Raw genomic sequence first — 14,263 nt, forward strand, 5'->3', positions numbered from 1 at the left:
ATGTCAATCGCTTAAATAAATTTCATTAATAAATAATACTTATTAAAATAAAAGCCTTTGTTACCTGAATTATCGTCGTCGATTCGCGCGCGTCTTCGTTCCACGATTTGAAATATTGATTTGTTTGGAATGATAACATTACTGCTCATGCTCACTTCGAGCTTTCACTATCACTGGAAAGCTCAGAACTGAACCAAAAAATGTTCACCGCCATGCCGCCAGCTTGTTGTTACTAATAAGATGTTTATAACACGTTAAAACTTTATCGTTGTTTTATACTGAAATGTAGTCTATATGAATTGCCGTAAAGGCAGTTTCGTTGTCGTCCAAATTGTTAAAAAAAAGGTAGGACCAACTAATTAATTGAATCATTTCCGTTGAACACGACAATTATAATAATCTTAATTAAAACTATGTCTTCTCCTATGTACGTACATCTTTAATTATATCATAGTAATTTTCACTACTGTCAATATTATTATTATATCCTAATTTTCAACTGTGTAATTATTTAATAATCATCTCACTGTTGATTTATAATAATAAAACTGTCCGTATAACGACAACAAAAGAATGATATTTCCCATTATTATTCGTTCGTATTTATTTCTATCCACTATACTTTTCAATTACAGGCCTCACCATTGCGAACATAATTCCTATTATGATGCTGGGGCGCAAGCAGAGCCTCAAAGGGGAACCCGTCTTGGCCGATTACGGCCCAGAGGAGTCCCTCAATGAGAGCGCTGACATAGAGTGGGTGAATAAGGTATATCTAAATACATACACTTTCTCATATACATACTACTCTTCTTGTGTGCTATGTGTAACTATACAAACTATATGCACATGTTAATATCAAATATTAATATTAAATAATTACTTGATTGTTACAGCTTTGGGTGAGAAGGTTGATGAGATCTTGTGCTCTAGTATCTTTAGCTTCTGTTTGCTTGAATACTCCCAAAACTTTTGAGAAAGTTCCACCTCTTCAGTATGTTACCTTTGTTTGCGATTTGGTCATCACGTTTCTATTTACTGCTGAAATGATCGCCAAGATGCACATAAGGGGTATACTGAAGGTAATTCGCACGATATTCGTAAATTTACGTAACAATCGACATAAACTGACGATTATTCAGTTACAGAGGGACAAATCTTACTTGAAAGATCACTGGTGCCAATTCGATGGAAGTATGGTCATCTTCCTCTGGCTGTCCGTAATTTTACAAATGTTCGAGATGCTAGGTTTCGTTTTAGAGTTTAGCTACGTTTCCATATTGCGGGCACCACGGCCCTTGATTATGATACGCTTCTTACGAGTCTTCCTTAAGTTCTCCATGCCGAAAGCTAGAATCAATCAAATTTTCAAGTGAGTATTTCGAACATTCATTCGAAAATTCATTGGAAACTTTATACTTACTCTGTCTGTTGATTCCAGGCGTTCGAGTCAACAGATATACAACGTGACTCTTTTCTTCCTTTTTTTCATGTCCCTTTACGGTCTTCTAGGCGTTCAATTTTTCGGCGAATTGAAAAACCATTGTGTTCTCAATACTACAAATCCGAAGCATATTACTATAAATAGCTTAGCCATTCCTGACACTTTCTGCTCCACTGATCCCGAATCAGGATACCAATGTCCAGAAGGAATGACTTGCATGAAACTTCAGTTGTCAAAGTACATCATGGGTTTCAATGGATTCGACGAATTTGGTAATAACAAAACTCTTCATAGTAACAAAACTATTTCTTACAGCATTTGCGCAAATAAATGCAAATAACACACCTCATGGAAATAACTTTGCTTCGTAGCTACGAGCATTTTTACCGTTTATCAAGCTGCGTCGCAGGAAGGATGGGTTTTTATTATGTACCGTGCGATAGATAGTTTGCCAGCTTGGCGTGCGGTTCTCTACTTCAGTACAATGATATTTTTCTTAGCGTGGCTCGTGAAGAACGTGTTCATAGCTGTCATTACAGAAACCTTCAATGAAATACGAGTACAATTTCAACAGATGTGGGGTGTCAGGGGGCACATTAGTAACAACACAGCGTCGCAAGTTAGTAATAAAACGATCAGAATCGCGAAACGACTAATTAACTTTGGTCATTGCTCTGTTTTATATCTTCTATTTTAGATATTAACTGGCGATGATAACGGTTGGAAATTGGTGACTTTAGACGAGAACAAACACGGAGGCTTGGCATCTCCAATATGTCACGCAATTCTACGATCTCCTCAATTTCGCATGGTGGTGATGTTCGTAATTTTGGCAAATGGCATTACCACCGCGACCATGAGCTTTAAACACGATGAGAAGCCAAGGCACACGTACTACGATAACTACTACTACGCCGAGATCGCGTTCACTATATTCTTGGACCTTGAGACATTGTTCAAGATCTGGTGTCTCGGATTTCGCAGTTATTACAAGCACTCGATTCACAAATTTGAGCTGCTGCTGGCAATTGGTACAACCATACACATCATTCCGTTCTTCTATCTTTCTGGATTCACATATTTTCAGGTTTCTATATTCACTTTCGTTCAACTCTAAAACATAATATAACAGTGAAACGCTTAGCAGAAAAGAATTGAATTCAAAATGTACAATGATAAATTGATACAGTGTTACTTTGTAATTAGGTACTTAGAGTAGTTAGACTCATCAAGGCGTCACCTATGCTCGAGGATTTTGTATATAAAATATTCGGTCCTGGGAAAAAGCTAGGCAGCCTCATTATATTTACCATGTGCCTGTTAGTCATATCGTCCAGTATTTCGATGCAGCTTTTTTGTTTCCTCCGCGACTTCACGAAATTTGAAACATTCCCAGAGGTAAAGGATGCGTTTTGATTTGTGTAATCAAATTATACTAATAAAACGTTTTTCTCTTTTAGGCATTTATGTCCATGTTCCAAATCTTAACGCAAGAAGCTTGGGTGGATGTTATGGATGAAACAATGTTAAGGACACATGAAACGATGGCTCCATTTGTTGCCATGTACTTCATTTTATATCATCTTTTTGTTACACTGGTAAAAATACACAGATAACTTTGCATAATTACTTTCTTTTTAACTAATGATATGATTACTGAAAATATTTTTTTTTTTTTTAAGATTGTGTTAAGTTTATTCGTCGCCGTAATTTTGGATAATCTTGAACTGGATGAGGACATTAAGAAACTGAAACAATTGAAATTTCGTGAACAAAGTGCGGAGATAAAGGAAACTCTGCCATTCAGATTACGAATATTTGAGAAATTTCCTGATAGTCCTCAAATGACATGCTTACATAAGGTGCCATCAGATTTTAATCTTCCAAAAGTAAGTATTACTTTGTGCTTAGTATGTTTGTGCTGTATTTTCAAATGTATACATATTTCTAATTTAGGTCCGTGAAAGTTTCATGAGACAGTTTGTATTCGAAATGGAAAATGAAGAGAACGAAGGTGTCAAGAAAATAAATGAAACCTTTGACTCAAAAATGATATATAGAAAACAACGTCCAGTAAAAATTTTAAATAATCCACCAAAAGTAAGAAACGTTGTTACAAGTCTAAAAAAAGCAGCTGTTATCTACATTATAAAGTGAGTTATTACGTTATAAAATCTCTGAAAATTAAAATGTAAATCTTATACTAAACATATAATGTAATATATACATATATTATTTTTCAGTGATTCAAACAATCAAAGATTGTTACTAGGAGACTCGGCTATGATACCAGTGCCAGGAAAAGGCCTTTTGAAGCCACAGGGTACTGTCAGCAGTGCCAAGCAACTTCGCTTTGATCAGAAAAAGTAAGACCTCAAGTTTAGAACAAATATTCGTATCATATGTATGTTACTTGAAATACTTGTATAATAACAATAACTCTTTAAACAATTATTTTAACAGATCAATTAGAAGGAGCGTTCGTAGCGGATCGATCAAGTTGAAACAAACGTACGAACATCTGATGGAAAATGGTGACATTGGAGGTATAAACAGAGTTAGCTCTTCCCGGAGTAGACCGCACGATTTGGACATTAAATTATTGCAGGCTAAGCGACAACAGGCCGAGATGCGAAGGTAAGATGCAACAGTTCTTCCTCACTGGGCTCTAACACTTTACACATTTTTTTTTCCTATTTCTAACTGAACTGCTTACCACATTGCACTTATGTAGAAATCAGCGTGAGGAAGATTTGCGCGAGAATCACCCATTTTTTGATACACCACTGTTCGCAGTACCGCGCGAGAGTAAATTTCGCAAAATTTGCCAATCGCTTGTTTACGCGAGATACGATACAAACGTAAAAGATCCATTGACTGGAAAAGAGAGAAAGGTTCAATATAAAAGCCTACAGTAAGTGCTTCCTACAGTGTAAATATTGATGCTTTAAAGTGCATTAGACTTATTGCTTGACATTAGAGAGAAAAAAAAAAAAAAAAAATAAAAAAACGAAATATTAATAATGGTCACGTACGTTTATACGCTTTGTAGCAATTTTCTTGGCTTGGTCACGTACCTTGATTGGGTAATGATCTTTGCTACCACTATGTCTTGCATCTCCATGATGTTCGAAACACCACGATACCGCGTAATGGAAGTTCCGGCATTGCAAATTGCGGAGTACGGTTTCGTGATTTTTATGAGTATCGAGTTAGCTCTAAAAATTCTGGCAGACGGACTATTTTTTACGCCGAAGGCCTATATCAAAGACGTCGCCTCTGTGTTGGATGTTTTTATTTATGTTGTACGTTGACAAAGGAAATCACTTCTGCTATACGATATCTGATAAATTCAACGCTAATCCAGTGGGCATTTAGGTCAGCCTCGTGTTTCTCTGCTGGATGCCGAAGAGCGTGCCGCCGAATTCCGGTGCGCAACTTCTTATGATCTTACGTTGCGTTAGACCGCTAAGAATCTTCACTCTTGTGCCGCACATGAGAAAAGTTGTTTATGAATTATGTAGAGGGTTCAAAGAGATCTTATTGGTAAATAATTCTAATTAAAAGTTCATTCGTGTTTAAACGTTTCTCGGATAGATCGATGCCGATTTGGCGAGCCGAGTTCAGACAAAAAATGAATAAGAAGTTTTTTAGGTGTCCACTCTATTGATTTTACTGATGTTTATATTCGCGAGTTATGGTGTACAGCTTTATGGGGGTAGATTAGCTCGTTGCAACGATCCGACCATTCTAAAGCGAGAAGATTGCGTTGGAGTGTTCATGAGGAGGGTTTTCGTGACGAAAATGAAATTGAAGCCAGGCCAAAACGAAAGCTATCCATCAATACTGGTACCACGCGTATGGTAGGAACTTACTAAAATGGAGAAATTACATTTAAATGATTCGGCAAGAAGTAACTGCGTAGCGACAAAAGTTTTTTAAGCGAACGTCAACATTTTTTAGGGCTAATCCTAGAAGATTTAATTTTGACAATATCGGTGACGCACTGATGGCACTTTTCGAAGTACTGTCTTTTAAAGGGTGGCTCGACGTTAGAGACGTTCTTATCAAAGCTCTTGGTCCCGTAAGTTACTAACGTTATGTTGTAACGAGCGTTTCCTCCCGATGATATTATTCAATGATCCAATTTTTAGGTCCATGCTGTTTATATTCACATTTATATTTTCTTGGGCTGTATGATTGGTTTAACGCTGTTCGTCGGTGTCGTTATTGCTAATTACTCTGAAAACAAAGGGACTGCATTACTCACGGTCGATCAAAGACGATGGTAAAGACTTAATTAATTAATGAAACTTAAAGTGGCACGTCCCAAATTGTAAACAATTGTGTTTATTATGATTTGAATAGGTGTGATTTGAAAAAACGACTGAAAATCGCACAACCGTTACATTTACCACCTAGGCCAGATGGAAAGAAATTCAGAGCGTTTATCTATGACATCACTCAAAATATCTATTTCAAAAGATTCATTGCAGTCATGGTGCTCATAAACAGTGCTCTTCTGTGTGTCTCTGTGAGTTTGATAATTTTCGTTCTTTTTTTTCCCCCACCACAGTTACAACACACAAAAACACCGCAACACGATAACACCGTTTTGTGAAATTAATTAGCAAACACATACAAAAAAAAAAAAAAAAAAAAAAAAAGAACATACCCACGAAAGCACAAGATTCTATGACTGTTACTTAGAATCATTTGTTCCTTGCCGGCTACCATTAGACCGTGGTAAAAGTAAATCGACACAAGTTTTTGCGTTTAACGAATCTTTTTTTATTTTTTCTCTCTCCCCCCCTTAAGTGGAGAATCGAGGAAGAACACACGGAAGCACTCGCTACGGTGTCCACGATTCTGACACTCATCTTCCTCGTGGAAGTAATTATGAAAAATATTGCTTTTACACCACGTGGCTATTGGCAGTCCAGAAGAAACAGATATGATTTGCTCGTGACAGTCGTCGGTGTTATTTGGATCGTCATTCATTGTACAATGAAGGTAGGTCGGTAATATTATTAATCCAGTCATCTGATCGTTCAGTATGTTCGTTAATAATTTAGAAATATAAAGACTGTAATGACAGGAGTATACCTTTCTTGCAGAACGATTTGTCATACGTAATCGGCTTTATGGTCGTGATTCTTAGATTCTTCACAATTACTGGCAAACATACAACTCTCAAAATGTTGATGTTAACGGTCGGAGTGTCCGTTTGCAAAAGTTTCTTCATTATATTTGGCATGTTTCTCCTTGTTTTCTTTTACGCGTTAGCCGGCACGATCATCTTTGGAACTGTAAAGTACGGTGAAGGTATAGGAAGGTAAAAGAACCATGTATTTTAACGTTAAAGTTAAAAGTTACAAAGATAATTAAAACGGTGCAGGCATTTTGTCTTTGTTCTAACATGATCTTAAGAGAGACAATTGTCATTTAGGCGTGCCAATTTTGAGTCACCTGTAACTGGCGTTGCGATGCTCTTCCGTATTGTCACTGGGGAGGATTGGAATAAGATAATGCACGATTGCATGATACAACCACCGTATTGCACACCAGCTGCTAATTATTGGGAAACCGATTGCGGCAACTTTCATGCTTCCTTAATATATTTTTGTACCTTCTACGTCATTATCACTTACATTGTTTTAAATCTTTTAGTGGGTAAGTATCAACTGATTCTTCTGAGTAGATATACATACACTGCTTGTTTTATCACATCAGAATAATTCTTCGAGTTCTATTGATTTCATGAATACTAATTTTTCACGACAGCTATTATTATGGAGAACTTTTCTCTATTCTATTCGAACGAAGAAGATGCTTTGTTATCTTATGCTGATATTAGAAATTTTCAGAACACATGGAACGTTGTTGATAATCATCAAAAAGGTTTTATACCTGTGAAACGGGTACGGCTAGAAAAAAGATCTTTACGAGCTTAACAGGCTATTATAAATTGGCTAGAAGTAATGATATATTAGTTTGTTTTAGGTGAAGTTTATTTTACGATTATTGAAAGGTAGATTGGAAACCGATCCACAGAAGGATCGACTTCTCTTCAAGCATATGTGTTATGAACTGGAAAAGTTGAACAATGGCGAAGATGTTACCTTTCATGATGTTATCAAGTAAGTTCTTCTTGTATAAACAAATATCATTTGCTTCAAAAGACTTCTTCTTGATTGAACATTTCTTTTCAGTATGTTATCCTACCGTTCGGTTGACATCCGAAAAGCTCTTCAACTTGAAGAGTTATTGGCAAGAGAAGAGTTCGAATATATTATCGAAGAAGAAGTTGCCAAGCAAACGATCAGAAATTGGCTAGAGGGTTGCCTGAAAAAAATACGCGCAAGCGGAGTAAGTTTACTCATCGCAATTCGCACAAGATCATATTTAATTTGTATCTTGTACACATTACAGAAACAGCAAAATAGTCTCGTCGCCGGTCTTCGGGCTAACACTGAACAAGCACAACAACAGGAGCACGTAGAAGAGAAAGGAAAAGAGGCCGTCAAAGAAGAAGAAACTGAAACAAAGGTAAGTTTTTTTTATTTAGTTAATCAATGTCAATGTACATAATTTTTTAGTAATATTCGTTATTACCAAGCAGGATACTGATGCTGCCAGGCACAAAGCAAAGAAACCAGTAGTGCTTCCAAGATCTGATAGTATAGGTAGTGGATCAGGAAGAAAGTATTTAACTCCAACACTATCGGATCCTGCTTCAATCAGGACTGAAAAAGATAAGAATGCAGCACCTAAGAAGAAAAATAACAGGCCACCACGTAAGTATAGTTCTTTCATTTTATATCTGTACTTTTCTTATTGTGCTTTTCTCCAACGTGAGCTTTCCATTTGAAGCGGTGCCGAAAAATAATTTGCCACATCTCACAGAGAGCACTGAGCAAAGCAGACAGCAACGGGAAGTAGTCAATACAAAAGCAACTGTACCAAAAACTTCTAATGTTATGCTAGAGGTTCGAGAATGGTGGAAGGAACAGTTGGCATACAGCAGTGAGTCCAGTGAAGACGAAGTTTAAGCAAACTTGCATCTTCCACAAATATAAATTAAAAGTGGTACAGTGTAAAAATGGAGCGCATGCATAAATACGATTTGTATTTTACTGTTCATTGCGTGTGCCTCATTTTTGCTTGTCTACAAAGAGATTAAAAATTAGAAGAAATATAAGCATGTGCCTGAAACACCGTTAAAGGTAAGGCATAAGAAAAAGCACTTTGGAGCACATAGAAGAAAAGGTACAATTCCTGTAATTATATATGAAAAAAAAAAAATTTTTTTTCAAACTAGAATTCTTTCTTTTGCATATTTTTTTAATCTTATTTTCTACGTCGTTGTTTACAAACTAAAAAGTGTATATGTAGAAAAATAATTTATATCCATTTCTAATCGTTATTTTTAGATAGAAAATTTTGCAATGCTGTATCGAAATAACGAAAGAAACGTTATTTTATACTGCACGAGGGAATTGTATTATACAATTTTTATTCTTAGATTTTATCGTGTTATTTGGCATTGTTCTTTTTTTCTAAACAAAAGTTCACTTTTTCCCTCATGCCTTAGTTTGCTACTGCAAATACTCAGGTTCTATATAGATTAATGTTTTGTAGATTGTATCAGCGTATTTTTAGATACATTAAAAGATAATTTGTTGATTGTGTTATATATATTTTGTGCCAGTTATTGATGTTGAAATGTGAAATTTGTACAGAATTATAGAATTAGATATAGTAGGTTTTATACAGCAAAAAAACATTAAGCCATGGAAGTGCTAATTAAGATTAACGTTATCGAGAACAAATATGAGTACAATGAATTTGAGTGACGATTTTTTTAATAACGGAAACGATTTGGTTGTTAAAAATTTAATATATATCGAACGTGAACAAAAGAAAATTTAACAAAATTTGTTCATTTTCAATAGAAACATTACGTCCTGAAGGCCTGTATTATAATAATAAGAAAGTAGCTGATTATAAATATTGTACTACTTTTTTTGTTATGATTATAGGTATATAGTAAAATCTGAACAATTTGGTACATTCTTTAAAATCTGAACAATTTGGTACATTCAGCGATAACAATAATTTAACACAAATTACGCGTATGGAAGAACAATATAATTGACATATATCCAAATTAAATGGCATTAGACGTACAAAAACAAATGAGTATAGTTTGATTTCAAATATGATAATATAAAATTGAATATTGGTCAGCAAGGATTTTTTTTAAAACGAGTGAACGATTCTAAGAGTACCAATGATATGTTCATGACAATTGCGAAAATTTATGACAGCTAGTATGCAGTGAAAATTTATGATGTTACAAAGTTACAGATTTTTTTAACAGTGTGAAAACGTGAATAAAAGAAGTTATGTGTAACAAAATGCCTAAACATTAGATATATATATATATTTAAATGAGACAGCACAACTATTTATATCTATGTGATATGAGTTGATTTTATATAAATATAAATATAAATATATATATATATATATTATATATATATATATACACACACACACACAAAACAAAGACTTAGAGATGTAAACAATATTGTTTACGATATTGTAATGAATGTTGATCACTGTTGCTAGTTTACGTGCCAATGTGCTGTACTGTAATATGGAGAGATAATAAATGTTGATAGATATAATTATTTCCAACCATATCAGACTCTCTTTTATTTTAGGAAAAAAAGAGTTAGACATTTTTATGAATTTTCAGTTATAAAAATATAAAATCTATGAAATACCTATACATATAATATAAACTTTAAAAGTATAATTTAATCGAAATGTGGACATCCGCTAAAATATTTCATAGCAAATTTACAGATATACTTAATCTAAAAAATACAGGGTAACTTACAATCTCAAATATATTTTACATAAGAAAGATATTATCATCGGCGGCCATAATTTGATTTGCATCAGACATTTTATTAATTGCAGCAGTAATCTCACTTGATGTGAATTCTTGACTTTGCTGACTATTAATATATTCGCGTACTCTTGATAATGAAAGTGACTGTGCTCTTTGTTGTTGAAACAACTTATAAAGAAGTGTTCTAAAAACCTTTAACCTGAAATTATAACACAATTATATATCACAAATCCAACATCCAACAAATAACAATATAAAAACAATTTGAACGTACCTTTCTTCAGTAATAATTGCAGGAGTTTCTGACTCTGCAGGAGTTTCAGTTTGATCAGAATCTGGTTGACTTGAATCGGTCGTTTTCGTTTGCGATCTAGTAACTCTTTTGGCAGCTTCGTCAATATGACTGTCATCATCACTTTCAAAATCATATGGATCTTGTTCTCCCGAAGTTCTTTTGCTACGTTTTTTTTTCTTTTCATTCTGCTCGTCTCCGCCTATACTTTCTTCACTATCGCGTCGTCTTCGTTTCTTCTTTTCTTTTTCCAAAACTCGTTTGAAATAGGCAAATTCTACCAATTCTATTGCTGCATATGCATCATCTGCAGTAACGTTTTTTGATAAACGAGCTTTTGCATGCGCGGTAGACAATCGAATTAATGTTTCTAAAGTACGAGCTGTTACTGGTTGAGTCTAGTAGAAAATGATAAGAAGTTAATGAGGAAATAAATTAAAAACTTGATTAATAAATAAATAAAATAAGTAATGAACAAAATAATATACCCTTGCTACATCAGAATCTACTGATTCTTCAGATCGTAATTTCGAATATTCGCTGGCAATCACTTCACTAGCTTCTTCAGTAAGCTTTGGTTTCATACAACGAGCTATATGAATATATTTCCTCATGAAATTTATAGTTAATAATTGGTCACTATAAGAACATTATCATCACATAAAATACTACGCATGTAAATATATAAATGTAACAATTTTAAATATACCTTTTGGACCGCAATGTTCCATGTAATAAGGGATCATATTTTTGATAAACTTGAGTTTCACTTTCATCAGGCAAGATTTGATCTGGATTTTTTGTACTTAATATATCCACTTTACTACCTAAAGGTAGTGCTTCTCCATCTTTTTCTTTTGGATTTCTATACCTATGCATTCTAACAACGTGCTCACTAATTATTTGATCTTGTTCAGAATCCACAATGTCTAACATGACAAATAATAAATCGAAACGTGAAAGCAACGAATCCTGGAGGCCAATATTTTCCATTGGCGTTTTATATTGATCGTACTGAAAAAAATATACATATAAACAAATGTATACTAATTTACGTTTAATTTTTTAATCAACGTAATAGAATTTACTCTTCCGTAAACTGGATTTGCCGCTGCCAGCACTGAACATCGTGCATTTAAGCTAGCATGTATTCCAGCTTTAGCAATTGTTACTTTCCCTTGTTCCATCACTTCATGAATAGCTGTTCTATCAATATCTGACATTTTATCAAATTCATCTATACAAATAATTCCACGATCCGCTAATACCATAGCACCGGCTTCAAGCCGACGTTCTCCTGTTTCATTATCTATAGTAACTGCAGCTGTTAAACCTACACCAGATGAACCTCTACCAGTAGTTGGAATAGCTCTTGGAGCTGTACACAAAACGTAGCGCAAAAGTTGTGATTTTGCAACAGATGGATCGCCAATGAGCAAAACATTAATATCTCTAAAAGAAATGAATAATTAGATCTTATTTCAATTAAAAAAATTATGTACATGGTTCAATATCCTTACCCTCTTAGTCTTGTACCATTGGGTAATAATTTCTCAACACCACCAAGTAACAAACATAAAATCGCTTTCTTCACATAATCATGACCATGAATAGAAGGTGCTAATGATCTAGCAAGTAATTCAAAGATATTTTTACAAGGATTGTTTCTTGCAAGTTTTTTACACATAGCAACATCATCATGAGAAATAGTTAGATTAGCTTCTTTGCTTAACTGCATAATGTTATTAGCGATTAAAATCGATCTGTAGGAATATTTTTTACATTTAAGTAACTCTAAATGTTATTTTCAAAACTTGTTTATTGATCATTTCATACCTGAAAGTTCCCGTTGTATATCCTCCTTGTTTACCAGGTAGACATCTAAAACTTCCAACAATCTGAACTCTGTCTCCAGGTTTACAGAGATCCACCAAATCATTATCACATATAACATCTACACTCCTTGGTAGTTGACCAGTTGGTGCTTTTTCTGGCATTTCTTGAATAGTCAATGTTTGATGATCCTTATACGTAGAAAGGCCAAATTCTGTTTCTAATGGATTACCATCTTCATCCTATATTCAAGAAATTAGAAATATCATACAGAGTATTTACTTCTGAATTATTAGATTGAGTATAAATAATTACTGTAGTTGGGTACACAGCAGATTGTGGAAATGCTTCAAATGAAGTGAAGTCAGTGTAAGCGCGTTCCATTACTGTCTTTGTTGCATTGCAATAATGAACACTTCTCACAACCTTTGGACGTACCAAAGAACCTAACAATGTTTAGAATACATATTTCACAGAATCCAAAATATAATAAATTTCATATATAAAATTCACATAACAATGTGATACAAAACACATTTACTTACATTTTGTAACAATACCTTCTACACATACCAAGTTACCTAAGAAACGTGATGTAAGAGTTCTTGGTGTAACGTGTTTATTTCCAAAGCTTCCTTCAAATGCTATAAAAAAATCTACATTCTCTTTGACGTACTCTGTATCAATGGTTGCAACAAACTGCTTCAGTGCATTTTGAAAGGCTTGATGCTCTTCGAAGGAATTGTTTAACAGACTACAAAAAAAAAAAGGAATAAAAGATAAGTTCATCAGAATCAGAGAAATAATGTAAAATTGCACATTTGAGAAAGATCAGAAACAGATAGACTATTGTTTATACCTTACTGCACGAGCAGGATTCTTTTTTCGTAAATCGTTAATGTTCACATACAATCGACGGCCGTTTTCCTCGATCATATTTTTAACAAGAGTGGTATAAATACCTTGATCTTCCTAAAATAACGAAAAAGAAGGATAAAATATTCAGCATTGCAGATTACAAAATTTCACAAGCTCACCATATCATCTAAAAAATCCATATATTCTCTTTGTATTTCCTCTAATCTTTGATCTCGATCAATATCCATCTCTACTCCGGTTAATTTCACTGCTTTGACGCAATATTATTTACAAATATTCTCGCAAACTCTCCACGACTGTAAGACCCAACGTGCACACGACAACTCTTACGTTTTCATTGTAGTTTACGCGGGAAAGTGAAGAAACTATAGCGTTTTCGATATATTTCAAAGAATCGATATTTTCGATACATCAGCGAAACTTGCTGCGCTTCCTGGTAGATGTCAGCGCGAGTTAGAAAATTCAAAATTTGAAATCTTACAAAATCGAGAACTTGATTTCAAACAACGATATGTCGAAGCTATTAAAACAGGAGGGGATGGGATGTACATTGCTATACATTTCTAATGACAGAACAAAGAACACAATTAAAATGTCAAAGTCTCTTTGTATTTTTTTTCACTGCGTAGAAATATAATCTCGCGCGAGCTTTCGAGACGAGCCTTTACGGATTTATTGTTTCAAGGTCACTTAACGTGTAAACGGCTTGTTAGAAATTAGAATAAATGATATGTCTGTTTGGCAGAATTTTTATGTGCTATCAATTACAAAGGCTGCGTATTGTATGTAAAAACGGAAGGTAAACGCTATCTTCTTACTTTTATTACGTTCTTCTCACGCTATAGGTAACAAACTGAAAAGTCTAATATAAATTTCTTATTGTCACATGATT

At 34.2% G+C, this 14,263-nt stretch overlaps 2 protein-coding genes across 10 annotated transcripts; one reads left to right on the top strand and one right to left on the bottom strand.

Annotated features, from left to right (window-relative positions):
• Positions 1–94: 94 nt before the first annotated feature.
• On the top strand, positions 95–9,220 carry LOC122534342 (sodium leak channel non-selective protein). Of its 9 annotated transcripts, none has more exons than XM_043664910.1 (29): positions 95–345; positions 636–769; positions 897–1,082; positions 1,143–1,372; positions 1,442–1,716; positions 1,816–2,063; positions 2,142–2,531; positions 2,651–2,842; positions 2,905–3,042; positions 3,127–3,333; positions 3,401–3,597; positions 3,688–3,810; positions 3,908–4,081; positions 4,179–4,358; positions 4,497–4,749; positions 4,823–4,990; positions 5,099–5,307; positions 5,408–5,528; positions 5,599–5,732; positions 5,813–5,978; positions 6,263–6,457; positions 6,562–6,779; positions 6,894–7,117; positions 7,229–7,365; positions 7,448–7,584; positions 7,657–7,813; positions 7,877–7,993; positions 8,064–8,241; positions 8,318–9,220. In XM_043664910.1, the coding sequence occupies exons 2-29, from the start codon at positions 665–667 to the stop codon at positions 8,494–8,496; spliced, it is 5,238 nt and encodes a 1,745-aa protein (XP_043520845.1). In that variant the 5' UTR covers positions 95–345; positions 636–664; the 3' UTR covers positions 8,497–9,220. The 9 variants fall into 9 exon arrangements, 8 of the variants coding, with proteins under 8 accessions (XP_043520845.1, XP_043520854.1, XP_043520864.1 ...); XM_043664919.1 differs by having other exon boundaries at positions 1,149–1,372; XM_043664929.1 differs by having other exon boundaries at positions 1,149–1,372; positions 8,067–8,241.
• A 1,035-nt stretch (positions 9,221–10,255) lies between these two features.
• On the bottom strand, positions 10,256–13,824 carry LOC122534428 (DNA replication licensing factor Mcm3). Its single transcript, XM_043665063.1, has 11 exons — positions 13,530–13,824; positions 13,352–13,464; positions 13,038–13,246; positions 12,808–12,938; positions 12,496–12,734; positions 12,180–12,422; positions 11,748–12,111; positions 11,369–11,673; positions 11,148–11,298; positions 10,642–11,057; positions 10,256–10,566 (listed from the first exon to the last, which is right to left on the bottom strand). Exons 1-11 carry the CDS (start codon positions 13,596–13,598, stop codon positions 10,368–10,370), a joined length of 2,439 nt encoding a protein of 812 aa, XP_043520998.1. The 5' UTR covers positions 13,599–13,824; the 3' UTR covers positions 10,256–10,367.
• Positions 13,825–14,263: the final 439 nt, after the last annotated feature.

Source organism: Frieseomelitta varia, unplaced genomic scaffold (assembly GCF_011392965.1).
Source record: "Frieseomelitta varia isolate USP_RPSP 00005682 unplaced genomic scaffold, Fvar_1.2 scaffold_147, whole genome shotgun sequence".
NCBI lineage: Eukaryota > Metazoa > Arthropoda > Insecta > Hymenoptera > Apidae > Frieseomelitta > Frieseomelitta varia.

What these genes read in the sequence shown, in the direction of transcription:
- LOC122534342 (XM_043664875.1), top strand. Translation starts at nt 665, where the DNA reads ATGATGCTGGGGCGCAAGCAGAGCCTCAAAGGGGAACCCGTCTTGGCC. An exon ending in CAGATTTTAATCTTCCAAAA is followed by an intron (nt 3,334 to 3,400) that starts GTAAGTATTACT and finishes TTTCTAATTTAG; the next exon opens with GTCCGTGAAAGTTTCATGAG. An exon ending in GAAAAATAACAGGCCACCAC is followed by an intron (nt 8,242 to 8,317) that starts GTAAGTATAGTT and finishes TTCCATTTGAAG; the next exon opens with CGGTGCCGAAAAATAATTTG.
- LOC122534428 (XM_043665063.1), bottom strand. Translation starts at nt 13,598, where the DNA reads ATGGATATTGATCGAGATCAAAGATTAGAGGAAATACAAAGAGAATAT. An exon ending in AATCCTGCTCGTGCAGTAAG is followed by an intron (nt 13,247 to 13,351) that starts GTATAAACAATA and finishes TTTTTTTTGTAG; the next exon opens with TCTGTTAAACAATTCCTTCG. An exon ending in GGAACATTGCGGTCCAAAAG is followed by an intron (nt 11,299 to 11,368) that starts GTATATTTAAAA and finishes ATGTTCTTATAG; the next exon opens with TGACCAATTATTAACTATAA.